This window comes from Sebastes fasciatus, chromosome 19, assembly GCF_043250625.1.
Source record: "Sebastes fasciatus isolate fSebFas1 chromosome 19, fSebFas1.pri, whole genome shotgun sequence".
In the NCBI taxonomy this organism is placed as follows: Eukaryota; Metazoa; Chordata; class Actinopteri; order Perciformes; family Sebastidae; genus Sebastes; species Sebastes fasciatus.
The window spans coordinates 27025725-27048023 of NC_133813.1; the positions used below are offsets into that span (position 1 = coordinate 27025725).

The following is a 22299-nucleotide window of genomic DNA, read 5'->3' on the forward strand; positions in this document are numbered from 1 at the left end:
GCTTTGGTGAAAAATCACAGAAAACGTTGTTTTATTTTTCCACCCAAACTCAGCATGAAAAGTGCTTTATTAAGGTTCAGAATACTTTGAATATTTTATCTTACAGTATCTCAGTTCGTAAACAACTGCCCAAAAACCAACCAGCGGGGTTGTTGCGGAGCCTGTTCGCCGCCGGCTCAACCTCAGGACACAAAGCTTACAAATCACACATTTGTATTACAAAATAACAAAGAAATAAACAGAAAATAAATGGATAAAACACTCCTTTAGCAAAATTTATATGGTATACTTCATATTTTTGGAAGAAATCAATTTGGTTGAGTACATTTATAACATTCAGACCACCTGCTGCAAAGGTCAAATCTGCCCTTACAGATCGAAACTCAATAAATAGATTCAAACTAAGAAATCAAACAGAATTAGTATTAATATGGGGGGTATATTCTATACTGGCTGTGAACATGAATGAAACCCTGACCATCACCAGCAGGTAACTCACCTATGAACAGCAGTGGCTTAGTGCCAAAGTATTGATAAATCCATTCACAAGGTGATCTGCTCAGGAGGTTTGTGTGTACGAGTCAGTCGAAATTTAACATGTAATGGTCAAATTAAATACACTTTCTAGATGCGATGCCAACTGTAAGCAAGACAACATCCACATTAATACAATAAAAGAAATTAAAATAATATGATGCAGTTAGTAGTACACAAATATCCTGAATGCTGAAATACATTCTCAGATGGTGTTTGATGGGCAAAAGCGGCGAAATAAGTGCTTTTGCAAACCGTGTAAAGGCAGTGAGCAACGTGAAATGTAAGACCTGGATGTAAACTAAAACAGTTCAGTCGGTTCTACGCGGTTAGAAGTCTTCGTCAGTTCACGTTACAGAACAGAAGCAAACTAGCCCAACAATCCAAGGTGCAACAACAACAGCCAATCCAACTTAAGGCCAAAAGTTCCACAACCTTCTTAAAATAATCTAATATTCTTCTAGGAGGTTAACTGAATCAGAACATCACAACTAAAACAATGGTATTCACTTTTATATTGATTGAAAAAAACAGGGACAACCTTTAAACTCTTCTGAGATGTAGACATAGAGCGGGGGCAGGCGGTAGATTTTTTGGCATCATTGGGCAACAAAAGGACGTGCACGCTCATCTGCATTTCTAGAACAACCAATAGGAACGCTCTCTCTCTCTCTGAGATGACCTGTGATTGGCACAAAGTCTCCCGTCACAGGCTAGATGTTCTAAAGCCTGAAAACAGAGCCATGAGGAGGAGCAGAAGTCTACTTATCTCTCAGAACACTTGAATGACAATATGCTGAAAGGTTATTATGGAAGTTTGCCCGATAATGCCTCAAAAATAGACTGCCTCTCCGGGCTTTAAGTATGCCAGGTTTGTTAGTAATTAGTGAATATTCAAGTTAATCAGAACAAATGAAATCAGTCAAAAAAAACGCTCGAGATCAATCATTTCACGATTTGACACAAGCTGTACCCTCATCCTCATGATTGGTTCAGGGCTATCAGTCAGTGATGACTCATTAAAGCAGTTCATAGTGAAATAATAACGGGCTTACACTGGAAACTTCCCAAAAAAACACTTTGTCATGGCACAGCAGGTAGCTTGCACTTTGGAACAGTAATGCTAAAAACAGTTGGACATTGCACAATATGAAATCACCTGTTTGACACGTCTTAAATATTTCACTTGTGAGTTGCTGTCCGAAGCGCAAAAATCACTTCTAAAAAAAAATAAAACAAGATTATCTGATGTAGAAATAAATAGAAAGCAAAAATACAGCGAGAAGACACTTGTTGGTCAACGCAGGTTATTTCTAATCTTTTGGAGAGAATATGAAAGAATGCACAATGATACACCCACAATGCACAACATTGAGAACTGATCAGTCCAGTAATTCAGTACAGATGGGTGCTATTGGTACACACTGCATCTTGTAAGCTTGAATTCCTCGCTCGCTGACATCATGAAGGATGTCACGAAGCTATTGGTCGTTCAGTTGAAGAGCCAATACGGATATAGAGTTGAATTCATAGCGACAGAACTTAAGAAGTCCGTGGTCGACCGGTGTCGACCTCTCACCTCCACACGCTCCTTCGCTCGCGGAGACCCTGCTCCTTTTGTCTTTAGGCAAGAGACTGGAATGCAGTAAGGGGGAGAGCACACTCAAAGGAAAGCAAGGAAGGAGATGGGGTACTCTGGATGAGGGTGTGCGAGTATGTTTGTGTGCGAGAGCATCCGAGGATAACTCAAATAAAGGCAGTATGAGAGGAACAAATGAATATCCACTGACATTTATGAACAGAGAAAATGCCAAGGATGATCTGCTAAACTGAAGGCAGGTGGAGAAACAAAGGCCAAAAAGAAAAAAAAGGTACAAAATGGTGATAAAGTAAGACAATAAAAAAGGCAGAGAGCAAAGCAAGGATGAAGGTGGACAGAGCCATCCAAAAGGCATGCATGAAGAACGACACACACGTATACTGTTCGGCTTGCCGTCCGTCACTCCACTCACGGCGTGCAGAGCAGCGCTGCTGCTGGTGCTGCTGCTGCAGACACAGTGAGGGTCAGGACTGGCTGTGCTGTGTGGTCAGGCCAGAGGCGGACCGGACCAGGCGTCGACTAGACAAGAAGAGATTTCATGACAAGAGACCTGTGTCACGGTGTTTCCTGGCCAGGTAATGGGACAACCCGGGGAGAGCGGGGAGGTCTGGGGGAGGGATGGGCTATAGGAGGAAAAAGAAGCGGGAGCATGGTAAATGTTCAGTGCCTCAACGGCCCGTTGCTCTGGGTTACGGAGTCAGAGACGTTCAGGTAGGCAGAGCGCATCACTTCGAAGGATTTGTCACAGAGGGACGCAACGTCGTCTGACGTCATCCCCTTTGTCTCGATCTTTGGGAGGATCTGCAATCTGATGGTCCCTGAGGAGGCACAAAACTTCACCGTCAGAAGTCTCACAGAACATCACACAGACACGAAAGGACCGCATGTAAGAGGAAATAAATCAAAGACAATCAAGATGAGTTACCCGAGTTGAACTGCTTTTCTTTCCGTAGGTAGAAGCCGCTGTAGGAGGAGAAAACGATGGGTATGATGGGTACCTGAAAAACAGACAGGGAAGAAGATCAAACAGGATATCCCAAAATATTATCATCAGCTCACAGACCTCCTGCAGGAGATCCGGTTAAATCCATCTAAAATAAAAACATTAATAACAAGAGCATTCATTGTTTTTGCAGCAGAAAGCTAAAGGCCCTGAGTAACATCACACCGAGCAGACAGTTACATCACTCCAACAAATGACATCACAATAAGCAAAACTACCCATGTAGGCACTGGCAGACCATTTCTATTGCAGAGTTAAAGGGTTAAGCACACAGATCTAAAGTCATCTGACTCCTACATTTTGCTTTTGACCATTTTCTTTCTCCGAAGCCAAAAGATGAGAAACAAACGGACAGAAATGCTTGACTGAACCGACATCACGCTCTTTCTCTCCCTCACACACACAATCAGCACGACACTAGCAATCTCCATCTCCTCCACTAATAGAGGCCGAGTTGCTCTCTCGAGGCCTCGAGTGGCCCCTTCAACGGGACCGGCTGAGCCAAACGTGGCTCCCCCTGGGGGCTGTCCTGCTTCCACTCAATCTGGCCGGTTGGGTACAAACGGAGAAGGCTGCGCTAGAACTCGGCAGAAGCAAACACAGAGAGATAGAAATAGTCTGTGTTCACACAGGAATAGTCTCGAGTGTGAAGCCAACAGGGAAAACCAAAACACGCATTGTGTTCTCCAAACCTCAAATGGAGTTATTCCACCACCTCATGCCAACACACACAACAACGAGTCCAACATGCATACTCTGTTTGTATAACACGTAAACACGCATGAGCCCCTATAGAACATGGTAATGTGTTTGCTAATAAGCAGCAGCAGGGCTTTATTTGTCTAGCCTCTCAGCCTCCGTGCATATCTGAACCAATCCCGTATTCATCTTTAGCAGCACATAACAAAAAAAACAAAGAAGGACTCACACATACACACAAACGCACAACACTTTTTTTTGCCTGGGGCGAACCGAGTTGCGGTTTCTGGCCACATCTCATTCAACAATGTTTTTTTAATTCATTCCACCTGTCGGACTCCCGAGTGTGTGCTACGAAACATCAACTAGAGAACAGAGACCTCCCACCTGCACGCATGAAGAGATCGCAGAACGCACACAGCCAACTTACTCAATTACTCGAGTCATTCTGCGTTGTCTGCCCTCCCTATAATCATTTGGTGCGAAGCGTTGGGGGGGGGGGGGGAGTTACGTCATGCACAACCAAGGACAATTTCACAGAAGACCGAGACAGAAATATCCCAATGAGAGTGCTCAGACAAACTATTTCAGAGCATGTGTATACTGGATATGGTGAAATCATCATGTTGCCCTTGTGCCACATTAGGTTGCTAGCTCCCCCATGTGTCTAGAATCGGCACATTGCTGGCAACATCTCTCCTTTAGAAGACAAGAGTTGGCAGAAGTCTCGTGGAATACAGCCAGCATCATCACAGCCCTTTTTGCCAGCAGGGTTAAGGATGTGTTAGGATAGCGGACAGTTGCTCTACCTCAGTACACAGATGCTCCAAAAGAGAAGTGAATCTTGAGGAGAGAAGAGGGGAAGCACTCACTTGTGCCTGCACCGCCAGGTGGAAAGCCCCTTTTTTGAAGGGCAGCAGGTCGCCTCTCTGGTTTCGCGTTCCCTCTGGGAACACCCACAGACGGATCTGTGGAGGTCAAAGTACAAGGGTGGAAAGGAAAAACAGTGATTTAATCATCCCATGTCATCCGTCATCACTCAATGTGTCAAAAACAGAAAGTTGAGATGGATTAAGTGCAAAAAGAAAAATAAAGAAAAACCACAAGAGTCGAATTAATATGACATAAAAGCATGAAGTATTAGTTCTTCAGGGATCTAAACCATCACTTAAACTGATACAAGTGTATCCTGTGCATTACCTGGTCGTCCAGCATGGTTTGGGCAGCGTCAGCCATGACGCTCTTGGCATCGCTCGTCTTCTTGCGGTTGATAAAAACGATGCCACCCAGCCAGCAGATGAGACCTACTGTGCCGGCGTAGATCAACTCCTTCTTGGCGATCATGGTGCAGCGGTCTGGTAAGATCTCCATCAGGCCTGACAAACAGACGACAACAGAGGAAACATGTGAGACAGGCAGTTACTGCAGATATACACTACTTTTTTCTTTTTCTTTTACAATATTGTGTCATAAATGAGAACCACTAATGTGTACTATATGTTCCAATACATTATCTCCAAGTAAAGCTCGTCATTCATGTCCGACCACGAGCATAAGAAATAGGACTCAATTAATGAATAAAATTAGTTTTCTGGTATAAAATTAAAAGTAGTAGCAAAGCAGAGACAATGAGGTGCTTGGTATTTGAAGATAATCCAACATTTCATACTTGACTGACTAAAAATAGTGCAATAAACATCCAAATGGGATTCACTTTTTTGGAGATTTTATTTTCTATCCAGGTGCAAAAGTATGAATACTGTAGAATTTATTATTAATTATTATTATATTATTATTATTATATTTATCATCATTTGTTGATATTCAAATTAAAACTCAAAATTAACTAAAATTCTATTTAATTCTAACTTTTGGAATTTCTAAAGCAAACATAAACACTTAAAAATCACAAGATCTGTAGTGTTGTTCACATAAGCAGTATTACTCTTGAAGACATTTTCATAGAAGAAGTTGGCTAATTTATTATCATAGAGCCACTAGCCAATTTTTTTTTTTTTTTTAAACATGTACTTATTGATTTTACACATTTAACGTATTGTACATACAACACAGAACCTTTCCCCAAACTGAACATATGGAAGTGTATAAAATAATAATAATAGTCAAAATAAAAATCTCTTGAAAATAAATAGCTTAACATAAAGTTAAAAAGGATATAGATTAACAATTAAAATATAATGGAAGTAAATATATAAAATAAAAGATATATACATAAATTAAATAAATTAAATAAAATTAAATTAAGAATACAGTCACAAACATAAAACAGAGTACAACACACATTCAAGCCTGAATTACATAATAATGTTTAGTTTTTTTGAAGCATTTTCCACTGAAATTGGTCCTGGTAGTAAACAACTGAGACCTTGAAATAAGGCGTCTCTAATGGGGCGAGTTAAAAGAAGTCTCTAACGTATACAGTACGCTTCCATCTTATCCCTCTATGGCTTTGTCAAAACCTGAATTTCATCATCAAGTACAGCATAAAACCTGCTGATGTAATACATGTGATGTTGGAAAAGAAGTCTCACTTCATTGGTTGTCAGTTATATCCATGGATAGTGTTTACATTATGAAATCAGACATGTTTGATTAACCTTCGTGCAGAAGATAAGAGTGCAAGATGTCAAACATACACCATATTAGAGGGAGGAAGTCAAAGTGTGTGAAATAAAGGATGGCAAACAGCAGGGCAAGTAGACGAGTCGACATCGGAGCAGACAGAAGCAAACTGACACCAGAAAGAGTGAAACCCAGCCCTAGCTGTGGAGGAAAGTACTTCCGTACGGTCTTATCACATCAGCTTGAGGATGAGCAGCTATTAAATGGCTGGGGTGTAACGGTTGGCATGGCAACTTGGACGCCAAATCAGACTCATGCTGAGTTTTCTCAGCCTTAATTAGATGCCTAGTTCTCCCCCTGCTGTCACCACCCTGGCCTGAAGCCTGCCCTCATCACTCACCGGCACTGAGAAACACTCTCTGCCAGGCAGTGATGGAGAGAAACCACACCTCTGCTAAACAAGTGGCCTCAACACCACCATCAAGAAGAATGAGCCAATGAGAAAAGACATGACCACACATGCAAAATCATAAACGAACAAGAATCTAAATCTTTCTACAACATGCTCTTACTCAGTGTACAAGCAGCCATCATAGACTGGGTGCTGTGAGGCCAGTAAAGCTGCTATTATCTCACATTTGTAACACTTTCAGCAGGACCGTTGCTTAACTTCACTGCAATCTGCCTAGTCGGGTTTCCACCGGGACTTTTAGTCCTTGGAACTATTTTTCAAGGAACTTAAAGGTTCCTTCTGCCCACTGTTGTCTGCGTTTCGACCATGGTCTAAAGACCTGTGAAGATTAGGTAAATTAGTCCGCTGACATATGAAAAAGCAACACAACATGGGACGAAGACTGCTGATGGTCACACACTTGACGACGGTGGTATTTACTGCTAGTATTTACTGATGCACGTTGAATGTAATGAATGAAATGCAACTAAGAGCGTCTGTCTCCACAGTAAATCAGCTGTTGAATGTTTGACGGTTATTTGTGCTTTAGAATGTTAACGCTGTAAAACAATCAGAAACACTGATTGCAACGCCGCGCCTGTTATGTTCCCCAAACAAACAAAAACCTGAATGACAGGGGTCGCTACTGGGAAACTAACAAAAATAAACTGCACACAGAAATAATAAGAAAAGGGTCCCTTGGGTTCTAAAAGGAGACTGTGAAAATATAACTCCCCACAGCCGACCACTAAATCTACCAGAAGTTGTGAGTCACTGAGAGGGGACACAGAAGAGAAGTAGAGGCTGGCTAAAGATGGTCACACTCAAAATAAAAAACACACAAAACACACAGAATCACTAAACCCAAAATAAAGCCAGAGAGCCAGCTGAAGGTGTTGACCCTCTGCAGACACACAACCAGATGAGCAGGGTGCAGCCAACCTGCTTCTACAGCTGAGAGTGATCACAGGTGATGAGCAAGGCTCAGAGAAACCTGCAACCCAGATCTGTCATGATCCCTCTGACCAGAACACGCCGTATCCCTCTTTTAACTTTACCGCTCGCCCTTGCGATCTCTCGCTCTTTTTCTCTTTGTCTTTTTAAAATGAGTCGGGAAGCCGACAGCAAAGCCTAACTAATCAAACAAAGAGAAATGCTCTCCCCTCGTCCCAAATCAATACTAGAGTACTTTCTTGTTTTATGAATGATGCGGTACAGTTGAAGCAGCGGCGCTGTGTGTGTGTGTGTGTTTGACCAATCAACCTTACAAACTCAACCCTGAAAGTTCCTGTACTTTCAGAAAGTCCTACCCCCCGACCAGGGCATTTTCTGGGGGTAAAAAAGGCCCCGTAAAATGTCCCCAGAACTTAATTTAGACCCTGGTCCCTGCGGTCGAAACGCAATGAGTTCCTCAAAAGGTTCCTAGTTCCTGTTGTCAAGAGGAGAAGTGGTTCTTTGTAGAATGAGGATTTTAAAGTTTCTATGGTATGCACCTAACGGACCTTAACATTTGGTTCCAACAAGTTGTGGCTCAGGTGAGAGCAGTATGTGCTGACTTTCCCTTACTGAATCGGGAGAAGTACTGAGTCCTGGAGGGTAGGAAGAGCGGCACCAATGATGACTTCAGTAGTCTCGAGTGTCCATTTGAGTCTGTTCTTGAACCGTTTGTTGACCGATCCAAACCAGACTGTGATTACCGTCCAACGTAAACAGGATGCAGCCGTGTTGCATTCCGGCTCTGTCGCAGCTGTCAGAGACAATCCTGCTCTCTCTGTGATCACAAACACTGTGTAGCTTCATACATAAAGGTAGAACATCACCCACCCAAAACATCCAGGGAGCTCTGGTGGTTGGAGATGATGACATAGGGTCCCTCCGTCTGCAGCTGCTCCCAACCGCTCACATCAAACCGAAGACCCAGGAAGTACTTCACATGACGAACCAAGACGCGAATAATCCTGGGGGGTGGGGGGGGGGGGGGGGGGGGGGTGAAAATGTTAATTACAGTGCTGAATAAGTATAGGTTACTGTTCACAGTCATGTGAGTGCAGCAGGCTACATATTATTAACAAGAACCCTTTATGGAAAGGTTGGAGGCAACAGTGGAATGTATAAAGCCTGTTAGATACTGGAGTATTACAGTTTATAGTATTATAGTGCAGTGGAAGTATGCCAGCTCAAATACATAACATTTGACCTAAATCAGACAATCATGACTGTCTTAAAAATACAGGACATCTGGTAGATTAACTGTGTACAACATCCCTCTTAGCTGTGTTTGTCTCTTGGTTGGTTAAATAATTGCCTGCAGTAAGAACAACGCTCCAATGAGCTTTGAGAAAGAATGTCCAACCATCTGCCTGTCTGCCTCTGACACTGAAAAAACTAAACAAAACAAAACAAAACAAAGTTATGAGGGATTATCCCCATTAGTAATGGGGATTTATCAGATCTAATCAATACTTTGATTTGTCCGGAACTACACTCTTGTGGAGTGGAAAGGCAGGTTTTTTTTAATTTTTTTTGCTTAGCCCACTTCCAGTTGAGAGGGGGTAAATGCATACTTTATGCTTTTTTAATATTTGATAATTTTAACAATCTTATTTCCCAAATACCTAAAATGAAGGAATTATGACAATATGATATAGACATTAGGGCTGAACTAAAAATAATTTTCATTATGAATTAATCTGCAGGGTTTTTTTTCTATTATTTGACAAATAGTTTCGTCTTAAAGTGTCAAGAAATAATGAAAATGTCTGCTAAAATTTCAAACACTCAAGATGATGTCTTCAAATTTCTTGTTTTATTCAACCAAAAGTTAAAATTCCAAAGATATTCATTTTAATATCATATATTTAAAAAAGAAAAGCATGAAATCATCACAACTGAGAGGATGAAATCTGTGAATATTTGGCATTTTTGCTAAAAAAAATAAAACTGAAGTAATCTATTAACTAACCGACATAACTATATTATTAGCACGTCATGCCCGTCACACAGCGACAAGTCGGACAACAGTTTGTACCTTCTTGTCCCCGGCTTCCATTGAAAATGACTTGTAGCCTGTTGCTGTCGCTCATAGTGTGAACACAGCATTAGGTGTTTTGTTCTATGTGATTTTGGCACAATGAGTGACACTTTCAGATTACACACAGTCATTTGATTTAATATCAATATCAAGTTACTGAAAGAAACAATACGTAGTACTGACAGCTAGCGTTTTAAAATGAAATGAGCAGTGGACGGGATCACACCGGCCAAAACAAAGACAGACGTCCTGGACCGGAATGGAAATTTAAAAGGAGAACATACTGACTGTGGCATTGTTGTCAGAGAAGTCAGTATTTCCTTAATCTCTGATCACATATCATGATCATTTTATGATTTATTAGAGTAAATATAGTACATATTGGTCCTTTAATGAAGCTTCAAGAACTGTGTTCAAATTAAATATTCCTAATATTGTTTACTGTTTTTACTCTTTCTGGTCGTGGTTTATCTTTAGGGATGTATAAAACTCGAACTTTGTAGAGACAAAGAAGATAACTATAGAGATAAGTTCTGAACTATGTTAAGAAGTATCCAAGGTCATCTCTGTTTCAGTGTGATTCTAAACAAACAGCTCCAGGATGAGAGTCCAAACCTGATCATGCTTTTACTTCCATCAAATGAGATCCTTTCTCACCAAGCACTAACATCCATGATATTTTCTCTTTTGCCACTAAAACACTTTCGAAAGCCTGTCCTCAATCAATACACTTTCTCACCTCAAGCACACAGAGTATGGCTGCCAATTTATCGGAACTCTGGTGTTGATGTGTAAGGCTGATGAGAGAGCCTTGGCATTTTATGTCCAGGCCAACTCCATGTTACAATCAGATACTTAGCGCTCCATTTCTTGGCTTTTATTTGATCATCATTCGATTGGGACTAACCTCTTTTTCCTCTTGGAGCCAGAAGCAGTATAGTAGCAGGACTGTGTGAAACTACGGTTTCACACAGTCCTTTATCTGAAGGTTTGAGGAGTAAGTCTACTCTCAAGAATCGGCAAAGGACACGAGAAAGCTCAGACCATATTAGCTTAACATACATAGTTGCTGAAACAATGACCCATGAAGGTGAAGCCTTACACATTTAGGGATGCTCTGATTGACTACAAATGATTTGATCAGAATATCAATGGTACATTTTATGTAATTATGGAAAATAATCAAGCAAAACTCAGTAATTTCACTGATCTATTACTACTAAGAGCTAATAGCGCTTACAGAGATGATAACAAGGTGTAGGACCTGGAATTGTCCATTATAATACAGTAAGTACGGCAGGTAAAAGTTGAACCAGGGAGTATGTTTTAATGGAAGTTTACACTTTGACTTGGGTTTTAAAAAAAATAAAAAATAAAAAAATTCCCTTCAACTAAAGTAATTAGTTTGTGATTGATTGATTTTTTGTTTGCAATGCCCAATGGAGCACAAAGCTGAAAATTTGTTGACCGGAGTCCCAACTAGGGCTGCAACTAACGATTACTTTCATTGTTGATTAATCTGTCGATTATTTTCTCGATTAATTGATTAGTTGTTGTTTGGTCTATAAATATCAGAAAATGGTGAAAAATGTCGATCAGTGTTTCCCAAAGCCCAAGATGACGTCCTTAAATGTCTTGTTTTGTCCACAACTCAAAGATATTCAGTTTAATGTCATAGAGGAGGAAAGAAACCAGAAAATATTTACATTTAAAAAGCTGGAATCAGAACATTTACTTTTTTTTCTTAAAAAACTACTGAAAATGGATTAATTGATTATTAAAATAGTTGCCGATTAATTTAATAGTTGATGACTAATTGATTAATCATTGGATCTCTAGTCCCAACAAACCCATATTTTAGCTGAGATGCCAATATTTGAATGACAATCAAAACTACAAAAACAAGACGCAATTTCTTAAAAAATAATAAAATAACACCCCTCCCAAAAATCTGACGTTGTGCACACCGGAGTTAAAAGCCTTAGGAAATATTTCACAGGATTGGCAGATCGAATAGTCCCTTCTCTTTAAATGATTTTCTAATTAGCTTTTACAAGATATACTGTACATTAATGTTTTATAATTACTCTACTAACTCTTGCCAAGCTGTAGTTTTTCCACTATTTGTAAGATGGGCTGGGTAATGATGACCCAGCATAGAAAACTGCCGTACCTTCTATTTTTGGTAATCAAATCAAAGTGATTTTAATTACTACATCAAAAGGTAAAGCTCACAATGTTAATCAAAGACACGAGGAAGCTCTTGAACACCTTGTGACTCCACCTAATGCAATCATCTCTCACTTATCTTGCACATAAAGTATACGTTTAATTGGTGTACCACAGTAAAATAACTTTAACCTTTAAAAAGTCTTTAGGTTATCTTTCAACACAGCAGTACAGTGATAACACACTGAGTCTAGTGCAAAAGCCACTGGTTATGCAACGACTCAGCCAGCGCTGCAGCAATCGTAAGATTGTTCAAGGGGAATGAAATGGCCTCGGTTGGATTCTTTTTATGGCCAATCCACTAAGCTTTTCCTCCGCTTCACTTCATTATCAGTCTCTACATAAGTTCCTTTTCCTACAGAGCATAATGACATTTAGGCTGATTTGTTACCAGCATAGATTCAACACCACCTGGCTGCTCATGGATTAAAAGGTTAGCCTGACCGGTCATCCCTAAAAATGTTGTACCAACAAAGATACCAGTGCCAAAGCTAATTCAGGTGCTAAAGGTCAGAGAGTTGTTCACAACAGGGACATGGTCACATAATCACAATGACATACCAGAAGATGAATTCATTCAGAAAGGCAGGGACAAGAAACTACGTAGGTTTCAAAGGTCAGTCACTCAACGGCCTGAGTGACAACATTACTGCTTAGTCAAACACACTGGTAGTCTCCCAGTGATGTTAAAATCCATTACACAGCATGGAACCTGAGCTCAATCCTCTGTCTTTTATCTTTTGTCATGAGATCGTACCTGATAATTAACGTTAGAGCTGTTGCTAAAAGTTCACATACAGTATGTGAGAAGTAAAACTGTGTGTCTGTTAGGGTTGCTTGATTATAGCAAAAATCACAATCCCGATTATTCTGGTCAATACCGCGATCACGATTATTTAACACGATTACTCATTGACTTTGGAAACATTGTGCATTTAGAAAGAACATTTTGTAAATGCATCAATCTGGTGCACTTTGAGAACTAAATTAAGAGGCTAGATCTATGAAGCACTTTGTGTTCTTGTAAACAATTTCATTAAAGGTCCTGTTCAGACCGGGTATTAAGATGCGTCCTCAGTGATCGGATCACAAGTGGACAGCTCCACACAGTCTCCACATGCGTCTTGAGTGGCCACTTGTGATCCGATCTCACTTCCTGGCTATATGCAAGTAAACACGTAGTAAACACACGGCTAATACAGCAGACTAAGCGGCGAGGTCCGGGCGAGGAGTGTTGTTAAAACCTTCACCCAGGGCCTTTCCAAGCCGACCTAGAGTCGGTTGCGGTGCACCACCACGGAGGAAATACGACCGGCGAGGTTCCAGCCAGCGCCGAGGAGAGTTCCCATGAGGGGATCCTCCCACACGTGGCGGCCCTAACCCGCCAAGCGAGGCGAAAGCGCACCGCTGTAAAGGAAAGGGGTTTACAGTATAACATGACAAAACGGATCGTGTCTATAAGGGAACCCGCAAGTTGGGGGAACTCTCACGAGATGATTAAGGGTAGGCAATGATCTCGAATAGTTAAGGTTAGAAACTGATCTTGAATAGTTAAGGTTAGGAATTGATCTCGAATAGTTAAGGTTAGGAATTGATCTCGAATAGTTAAGGTTAGGCATTGATATCGAATAGTTAAGGTTAGGCATTGATATCGAATAGTTAAGGTTAGGCAATGATCTCGAATAGTTAAGGTTAGGCATTGATATCGAATAGTTAAGGTTAGGCATTGATCTCGAATAGGTAAGGTAAGAAGAAGTTGTCAGCAAGAGTTTTTGCAAGTTTTTGCAGATTTCGCAATTTGCGGATTACCTGCTGGACACAACCGACAAAACAAGAGCGTCATTGTGAAACAGAATGCCGCACAATAATTGTTTTAGGTTGATTATCTTGTTTTCATAATTGTTGGAAGTCAAAATCATAAATTGTAACTGAAATTTGATACTGCACAGCCCTCGTGTCTGTAAACTCTATTCAAACACTTACAATAAACTGAAAACCAACAAGAGTGTTTCAGGAAATGCAAGTACAATATTAACAGTGACTTGAGGTCTATGGATGCTTTTCACTGCGCAGAGGTCTGTTCTGGCCCAACATAGTTGACTGTGTTGCATTCAAGTCCTCCAAGTCAGCTGTGAAGCCAGTAATCAACCCCAGAATCCAGGCCTTTGTGTACCCGTCTGACAGCAAATGTCTGTGACACACTACTCTGTCCTTGATGAATCACAGCGCTCTTTCTGCCAGAGCTGGCGAGTGTGTAAAATGTGCAGCCAAAACTCTATTCACTCCCAGTACAAGGTCTGACCCCGATTCAGTCGCTTTGTCACAGTCAACAGGTCCAGATAACCTTTGAGCTGACAGAACGGCTCACTGGTGCAACATGACACCACGGCCGTGGCTAACAGTTATTCCGAGAGCAGCGAGGCCGTAAGGTCTGCTGTTATAACTGACACGGCTGCTGTCAGCATTGTGGATGGGCCTCATAACTATTCAGCAACCCCACTCTAATCCGGGGGAAAGTTGCCATCTGGCATCGGTCTCTTCAAGGTAATTACTTGAATGCAGTCACTTGTGTCCAGCAATCCATCCTCACCATCTAGGTTTAACCACAACAACAAAACTACCCGTGCTACAAAGTGGACACCGACACTGGAGGCGTACTACATTTCAATCCTTACAGGTATCAGTTGACCCAATCGTTGTGTGTGTCGGGTATAAAATAACATATTTCCTTCAGTGGTAAGGTCAAGGGGTCATCCCTACAGAGCCTATATCCTATAATAACTTACAGTATGTTACAGACGATCAGAGAGTTGTAGTTAGTGCAGCTCTTGTTAGACTGCATTACAGTGGTTTCTAGTGGTGGAAAGTAACTAAGTACATTAACTCAAGTGCTGCACTTTTTTTAGGTACAGTACTTTACTTAAGTATATCCAATTTATGCTACTTTATACTTCTACTCCACTACATCTCAGAGGGAAATATTTTACTTTTTTACTCCACTACATTTATTTAAAAGCTATAGTCACTTTGATTTTACGTTAACAAAACATGATCCATTTATGAAATATGATGAATGTTATAGATTAAAGACCCTCACAGGTCAGTGATGTTGCTGATTAGACCTCCTCAGGTCGGGGTCCTGTGAAGCTCTGCTTCTGCTGGGATTTCATCATCATGTACTAAAAAGAATGATAAAGTTGTAAATTGCCCACATTTTTTTATCTTACTGCACACGATCATAATCTGTGTGTGCAAATTATTATCTTGAGTGCATAAATTAAGAAATAATCTTTCAGGACCTTGAAGATGGGGCTAATTCAGCAATCTGAAAGGGGCCATTTAGCCTAGAAACTACAATTACTTTTGATACGTTAAGTAGGGATGCACTGGTACCGATACCGGATCAGATATGGCGCCGATACAGACTCAAATATTTAATAATAAATAACAATTCACTAAATTTAAGTTATGTTATCTATGTATTTATTTGTTACATTTTGTTTTACAAAGTTAGGAGCGCAATGTTTAAGTCAAGCCTGATGTTGCCTTATGCCCGGGTCAGACTACACAATATCAGCCCGATTACAGCCCGACACGGCCGTCGTAGGGTGTCGACTCGGATTGGGAAGGATAAATCAGTGTCGTGTGCGATATTGATCGTATGTAGTGTGTCATAGTACACGACAACCGCTGCCGTGTCTGGAACGCCTCACGACGTCCCGACAGAAAGTCTAGCATGTTTGATTTGCTTTTTTGCTTTCCACAACGTGTTCCGTCATGGCTGTGACTTTGACAGTAGGATATTCAATCTAGGTTGTGTTGGAATAAAAAACACCACCGCCATTGCGTCTCCCGGTGCCAGGAGAGTGTGTATTGTCGGAACAGGGGACCAACATGTAGTCTGTCATGTGTCGCGGCCAAGTCCCAACAAGAATTTGTGACTCCCAATCATCTAATCTGACAGAGACCATCGTAACCGTCAAAGATGTTGTGTAGTCTGATCCTGACACAACACATACGAGAAAGATCCCAGTCACTTCCACACATTGAGGCATATTAATTAAATGGACTTGGACTTATATAGCGCTTTTCTAGTCTTCCGACACTCAAAGCGCTTTACACTACATGTCAGTATTCACACACACATTCATACACTGATGGCAGTTTTCTAGTCTTCCGACACTCAAAGCGCTTTACACTACATGTCAGTATTCACCCATTCACACACACACATTCATACACTGATGGCAGAGTTTGCCCATCAGGATTTAATTTAAATACTCATTCACACACCGATGGCTATGCCTCCGGGAGCAATTTTGGGGTTAAGTGTCTTGCTCAAGGACACATCGACATGTGACCCGGAGCAGCCGGGGATCGAACCACCGACCTTCCGATTGGTGGACAACCTGCTCTACCCTCTGAGCCACAGCCGCCCTACACTGGTATCGGATCAGTACTCATTATCGGCCGATACCCAAAGCCCAGGTATTGTTATCGGTATCGGGAGTGAAAAAGTCAGATCGGTTACTTTAAGTACACATTGCTGCTAATACTTCTGTACTTTTTCCTCAACTAGTAATTTTCTTGTAACAGAGTATTTTTACATTGTGGTATACTTTTACTGAAGTGAAGGATGTGAGCACTTCTTCCACCACTGGCTGATTGTAATAGTCAGCCGCTGACATATATGGGAAACACCATCACCACTACTACTACCACTAACTAGAGCCTCAAGAACTCAATCCACACCTCATTCATACACTTTCAACACCATTCAGAGCTTCATGAAGATAGGATTTATAGGATTTCTCTATGGTGCACAGGTGTACTTTGAACGGGCACACTGACATTTGCATTATTAAAATGAGCTTCTGTCATTTCCACTACAAATCAGAAGAGAAAAGCAGCTGTGATATCAGAACTAGTAAAACAATGCTCGCCTTGTTGTGATATTCAGTGAGCAGTCTAACTCAGCTAATGTCAGCCATATGACTGGAGGGAGGAGAAGTGAGCAGACATTCCTCTTACAGGAAATCTAATTAGGTTTCTCTGAGGCTGCTTTGGGTTCACACACATCGGAACAAGTCCTGACTCGGTTCTCTCAGCATGTTAGCACGTTAGCATGTTAGCATTCCTGTAGTCCTCCTGTGAGCTGTGTGTCTGCTGTCTGGGGGCTAATGTTAAAGTTACTGTTAGCACAACTACTGTGTATGATTAAACATGATTCATTGATGTGTTTTTGTCAGACTAGAAGCTCCCTGTCCGTTCTACAGCACCGTGATGTCCACACAGCACACCGCTACAACAACACAACGTTTCATAGAAACTAGCTAGCCACAGCAGCTAGCAGGCTAGCAGGCTAACTGTGGCTAGCTGTCAGAGCTCCATGTCTGATGCCAACAGACTAACTCACCTCATGTTCTCCACGTCTCTGCCGCCGCTCTTCAGGAAACACAGAGGAATGGCGACCAGAGCCAGCACCATCATCCAGCCCACGTAGAAACACTTCTTGAAATAGAAAACAAAGGTTCTGCTGGTCCACATGAGGAGCGGAACCAGCAGCAGCGGGATCAGCCAGAGCGCCTCCATAGCGGTCCGCTACAGTCCGCCACACACAGACTCTCAGTGCCCGCTATAGGGGCAGCACACGCGGGTAACACAGCGGCCAGGCTCCGGTGCAGGAAGGAAGGGAAGCACCGTGACCCGTCCGACCATCACACAGTCACTAGGAGTCCTTTATATGGCACCCTGGCGACGGTACTGCTGCTCTCTGGCTGCCTTAACTCAACATGGATGGATCGCTGCTCATCTGTTGCTAGATGGCATCATGAGGTGGAGTCAAGTCGTCATCAGTTGTGGGCTTTTTTTTCTCCATTTCCGGTTGCTGGACCACTACGGGTCTGATGGTCTGATGTCACAAGCTACACATTTCTCTCCTAGCCTGTCTGCTGGCTGGATTCATGCTCAGGCTGGTCTAGGCTGCAGACTAGGGGCCCCAGATTGGCCAGATTATTTTAGATTATTTAAATGTACTTCAGAGAGAAAAAAAACTTCCCATATTGCCCCTTAAGAAACATTCACAAATAATCATCTCTAAATCAACTAGATATTTCAAGGTTTACGTTAAAGGCTGTCTCAGTGTGTGTATATTCCTAGCAGTCTTTTACACATGGCACTTAATTACTTTATTTCTGGTAATGTTAGAGCATGATGAGTAACGGTGGGGGGCCCATACTAAGAGTAGCCTAGTGGCGCCTGACCACCTTAATCTGCCACTGCCTGTATGAGATTAAATTAACTGTCGAAGCATTTGCATTTTTATGCACAATCACAGCTCTTGTATGATATGTGATTTAAAGTTTTGTGCGGCCAAACATCCAAATGTATCACTGTTATAACAGGCCTACTGTATGTGGATACACTCTCTCCAAACTGTTATCCTTATGATACCAGTTTGACAGCCGATTAAACCCAACATGTATAATTGGATTAACAGTGATAATCCAGTCCTTGGCTATAATCTGACACTGTCCAGAACCCCCGACTGTGAAGTTTCAGCCATGTCGAAGAGCTCTACTTGACATGATTAGGATTAGATTAGGATCAATCAGTCATTAATCCTGATTAGTATGTGCGGTGATCCTAATCATTGACAGACTCTAAACTTGGCATCGGTCTACTCATTCAGAAGCAGACTGTCTAATTTGAACTTTGTTGAATACACTGAAGCAAAGGATCATTTGAAGTAAAGAATAGAAACAAGCTTTCTAGATTGCTCTTGATTAATGTCCATTTAAAATCAGATAAAAACTTCTTTGTTGGGCTGGAATTCAAAAAGGTTCTTCTGTCTAAAGACTATTGGGAAGCTGAGGGAGATTTGATAGAGGGATGGTTGTTGCAGGGGGTTGGAAGACGTAGAACAGGTTGGAGCAAGCAGGGCTGCAGGCTGTTATACTGTAAAACCAGTGTTTGGGATTGAACAGCCTACGCATTTTGAGTAGCAGCAGAAGGTTTTGAGGTTGTTGATCAGAGCAGGACAGGGGTACCTTGCACTCCATCCTCTTGTAGCCACTAACAACCAAAATGAATTGCATACGCCTACTGGAGGCAGAGTCCACTGGCTTTCAGGAAATGATTTTATTACTGCAACTTGTTGTCAGAAACAAAATAAGACCTCCCTTTTCTTTATTGAAGATGGATGGACAAAATTAGATGTCAGAGCTCCTGTTCTGCTGCTTTGTCTAGGAAAACACCATGGTTTCACTGTGCCCAGTCATGCAGGTACACAGTCAACACCTGTTTGCTTTGGAGACTCTCATGTACTGTTTACTTAGTAACTCAATGTCGTGACAAGATGTGATGCATGGAGAAAGGAAGAAACTTGACACACAGTTATAACAACCAATGCTGGAGATCCTCTTTTGTTTGCATGAGTGTGTGTTTGTAGTTATGATATGTGTGGTATATTTGTACTTGTGAATGTGTTTGCACAAGGTTTGAAGCTAACTGTAAGATTGTACTACATCCACCTGGTGATGTAGCAACAAAAAAATAGCTCGTCCACATGAATTTAGACAAATACAGCTGACAGATTTATAGAAAATCTAATCCAAGTTGCCAATTCCTTTTCTCGTATTATTCCACCACAAATGCAATCAGCCGTCACACTGTTTCACTTCTGCTTATTAAGACAAAAAATACTACAAGCAAAAACTGAAAGCTTGACAAAGTGGAAAGGCAAGATACTCAGGGAAAGTTTCCTGAGTAAATTAAGGAGATATATTAGAGATGGCTGTTATTTGTGATGTTGTCAATGATACTCATTATATGAGGATAGAGAGCTATGCTTGTTTTAACTCAGTTGTTTTTGTTGCTTTGCTCTGTAGACCAAAGATTTACTGGTAAGGTAGTGTAGAAATAAGTCACCTGAAACCTCTGAAGCGGGAGCAGAGGGAGCAGTGATGTTACAATGCTTGTGGGGAGACATCCCAGGTGAATAGGGTAAAACATTTAACTACAGGATGAAACTTCCCCTGTTGATTACTTACATAAAGACAATTATTTTTTGTATTGCAAGTTTTCTGAAATGTTATGTGTAAATATGTAAATGAGGTAGTATCTTGTGAAATACAAAGATATGGTATGGATAGTCAAATTCCATACATTTTGCAAGAAAGAAGAATAGTGTGTAAAACATTTTAACTAATAGATATCGGCATAAAAAAAAACAGTGCATGAAAAACAATGTTTTAGCCTGTATTCTACTGAGGTGTCTTGCCTTATTGGGAAACCAGCAGTCAATGTGGAATGGATCCACTGTCGGGTGGAAGGATCTAGATCTTGTGCGAGAGATTGAGAGGTCAGGGTCACATCCAGGCTCTCTAGAATCAAACTCCTCCATCTGGAGCGTGTAAAGACCTAACGGCAGCCTTCAGTAACTTAATGTGAAACTACTGAGAAACCTTGAGAAGAGTGACCAAGAGAAACAGAGGTCCGGTTCTGACCATGGTTTGTTGTGATTGGACATCTGCGCGGGCCGTGAGTGGTTCAAGCTAAACATCCTGTTGAAACACAAGAGGATTCACGAATGATGCACGCGGTATCAGAGAGCTCAGGGCCAAAGGATGATGTTGAGTTTGGAGTTGTTTTATTAGACCTGCATGGGCACTTGGATGAATAAAGAGGCCGAGGTGTCCACTGATCGCCATCTGGTGATGTGCTGGATCAGAGGAAGAGGGGAGACTCGTGATCTCATCAGGTAAACTGAAAGCAGGTGGGAAAAGCTGTTGATATGACGTAAGGTATATCACTGTCCTTTAAAAGTTGAGCCAGGAAGACCTCACATTCAAGTCACCGCTCCTCCGACAGAGAGAACAACCAGTCAAGTGTTTGGGTATTTGGGACAGGACGTAAAGCATTTAATGCTTAAGATTTAAAAATACTTGATTTCAGTAGCCTATATTTTGATGTTGTGTATGCAGACTGGTGCCTGACACTGACAGTGAAAGCCCCTGTGCCCCCCCTGCTGGTGAAACTAAGTTTTACTTCAAATGATGTCATGTGTTTTTTCTGTGTATAAAGGCACAATCCCTTATTCCAAATGTAAACAAAGAAGTCGACCTATGACCTTAACTTAAAATCACCAGAATGGAAACTGTTATGACTCTTCTAATACATGGACTAATACTAGAAAACCGAAACAAAAAGTTTTGCATTGTTTTTAAAGGTTCTTTTTTGTTGTTTTTGTTTTAATTTCAGTAAAACATAAATGAAATCACTTAAAAGCCAATTCAATTCTTTCATCATGCAATTAAAATCTTTCAGTATATATGCAAATACACCTGCAATGTAAGCAATCCAACAAATACTAATAAAAATACAGATTGACCCTTTAATGAACATTATTGGTACTTAAACTTCTGACTCATTTTGTTTTACATGCAGTGCACATGCCTGTGTGGTATGTCCAACAGTTAACAGAGTTTACAGAGTTCATACCATATAGTTCATCAACGATACAGGAATGTTCTTTCTGTGTTTTGTTTTGATTTTTTCTCATCCTTTTCATTTTTTTTTTATCTCTGTTATTACTTTTCTTTATTTCTTTATGTTATTACATCAGTTTTACTTTTTCACTATAAAATACATAGACATTGTAGGAAGTATGAACAACATCATATGTTAGAAAATGCAAATGAATGTTAACTCCTGCACTTCTGATACAAAGTATTAAAAAGGTGCAATGTAATCATATGTGAGCTGTCAGCATTTGGCAGCTGTAGCAGAGACTTAGAACTAAAGTGATCACAGTAAACATGATGCCTACCGCTGTTTAAAATGTGTTATCAAGTTATCATTGCATGGTAATGCAGTTGAAAGCACAGATTGGTTTGAATTAAAGTCTGCTCCGTATCACTGCACAACAGTTATGTAACTAACAAAACTGAAATTGTGATAGATTAAGTAAATAGGAAGTTTTAAGTGGCTGCCTGGAACAACCTTTTAAAAAATCTCAAAATCTCTGGTCAACAGAAATGTTGGTTAAAGGTGATTTATCGTAAATGAGCTGAAAAATACCAAACGTGTAAACGATCCTTTAGGGCATGTTAGAGTTCAGTCAAATACGGTGTCATTTTGGAAGAAACGGCACGCATGCCTATAGATGG

The 22299-nt window shown here is 41.0% G+C and overlaps 1 protein-coding gene across 1 annotated transcript; it reads right to left on the reverse strand.

Moving 5' to 3' along the window:
* Nucleotides 1-29: 29 nt before the first annotated feature.
* agpat2 (1-acylglycerol-3-phosphate O-acyltransferase 2 (lysophosphatidic acid acyltransferase, beta)) lies at nucleotides 30-18002 on the reverse strand. Its single transcript, XM_074617351.1, has 6 exons — nucleotides 17547-18002; nucleotides 8695-8828; nucleotides 5037-5212; nucleotides 4709-4804; nucleotides 3060-3132; nucleotides 30-2952 (listed from the first exon to the last, which is right to left on the reverse strand). Exons 1-6 carry the CDS (start codon nucleotides 17720-17722, stop codon nucleotides 2795-2797), a joined length of 813 nt encoding a protein of 270 aa, XP_074473452.1. The 5' UTR covers nucleotides 17723-18002; the 3' UTR covers nucleotides 30-2794.
* Between the last annotated feature and the right edge of the window lie 4297 nt (nucleotides 18003-22299).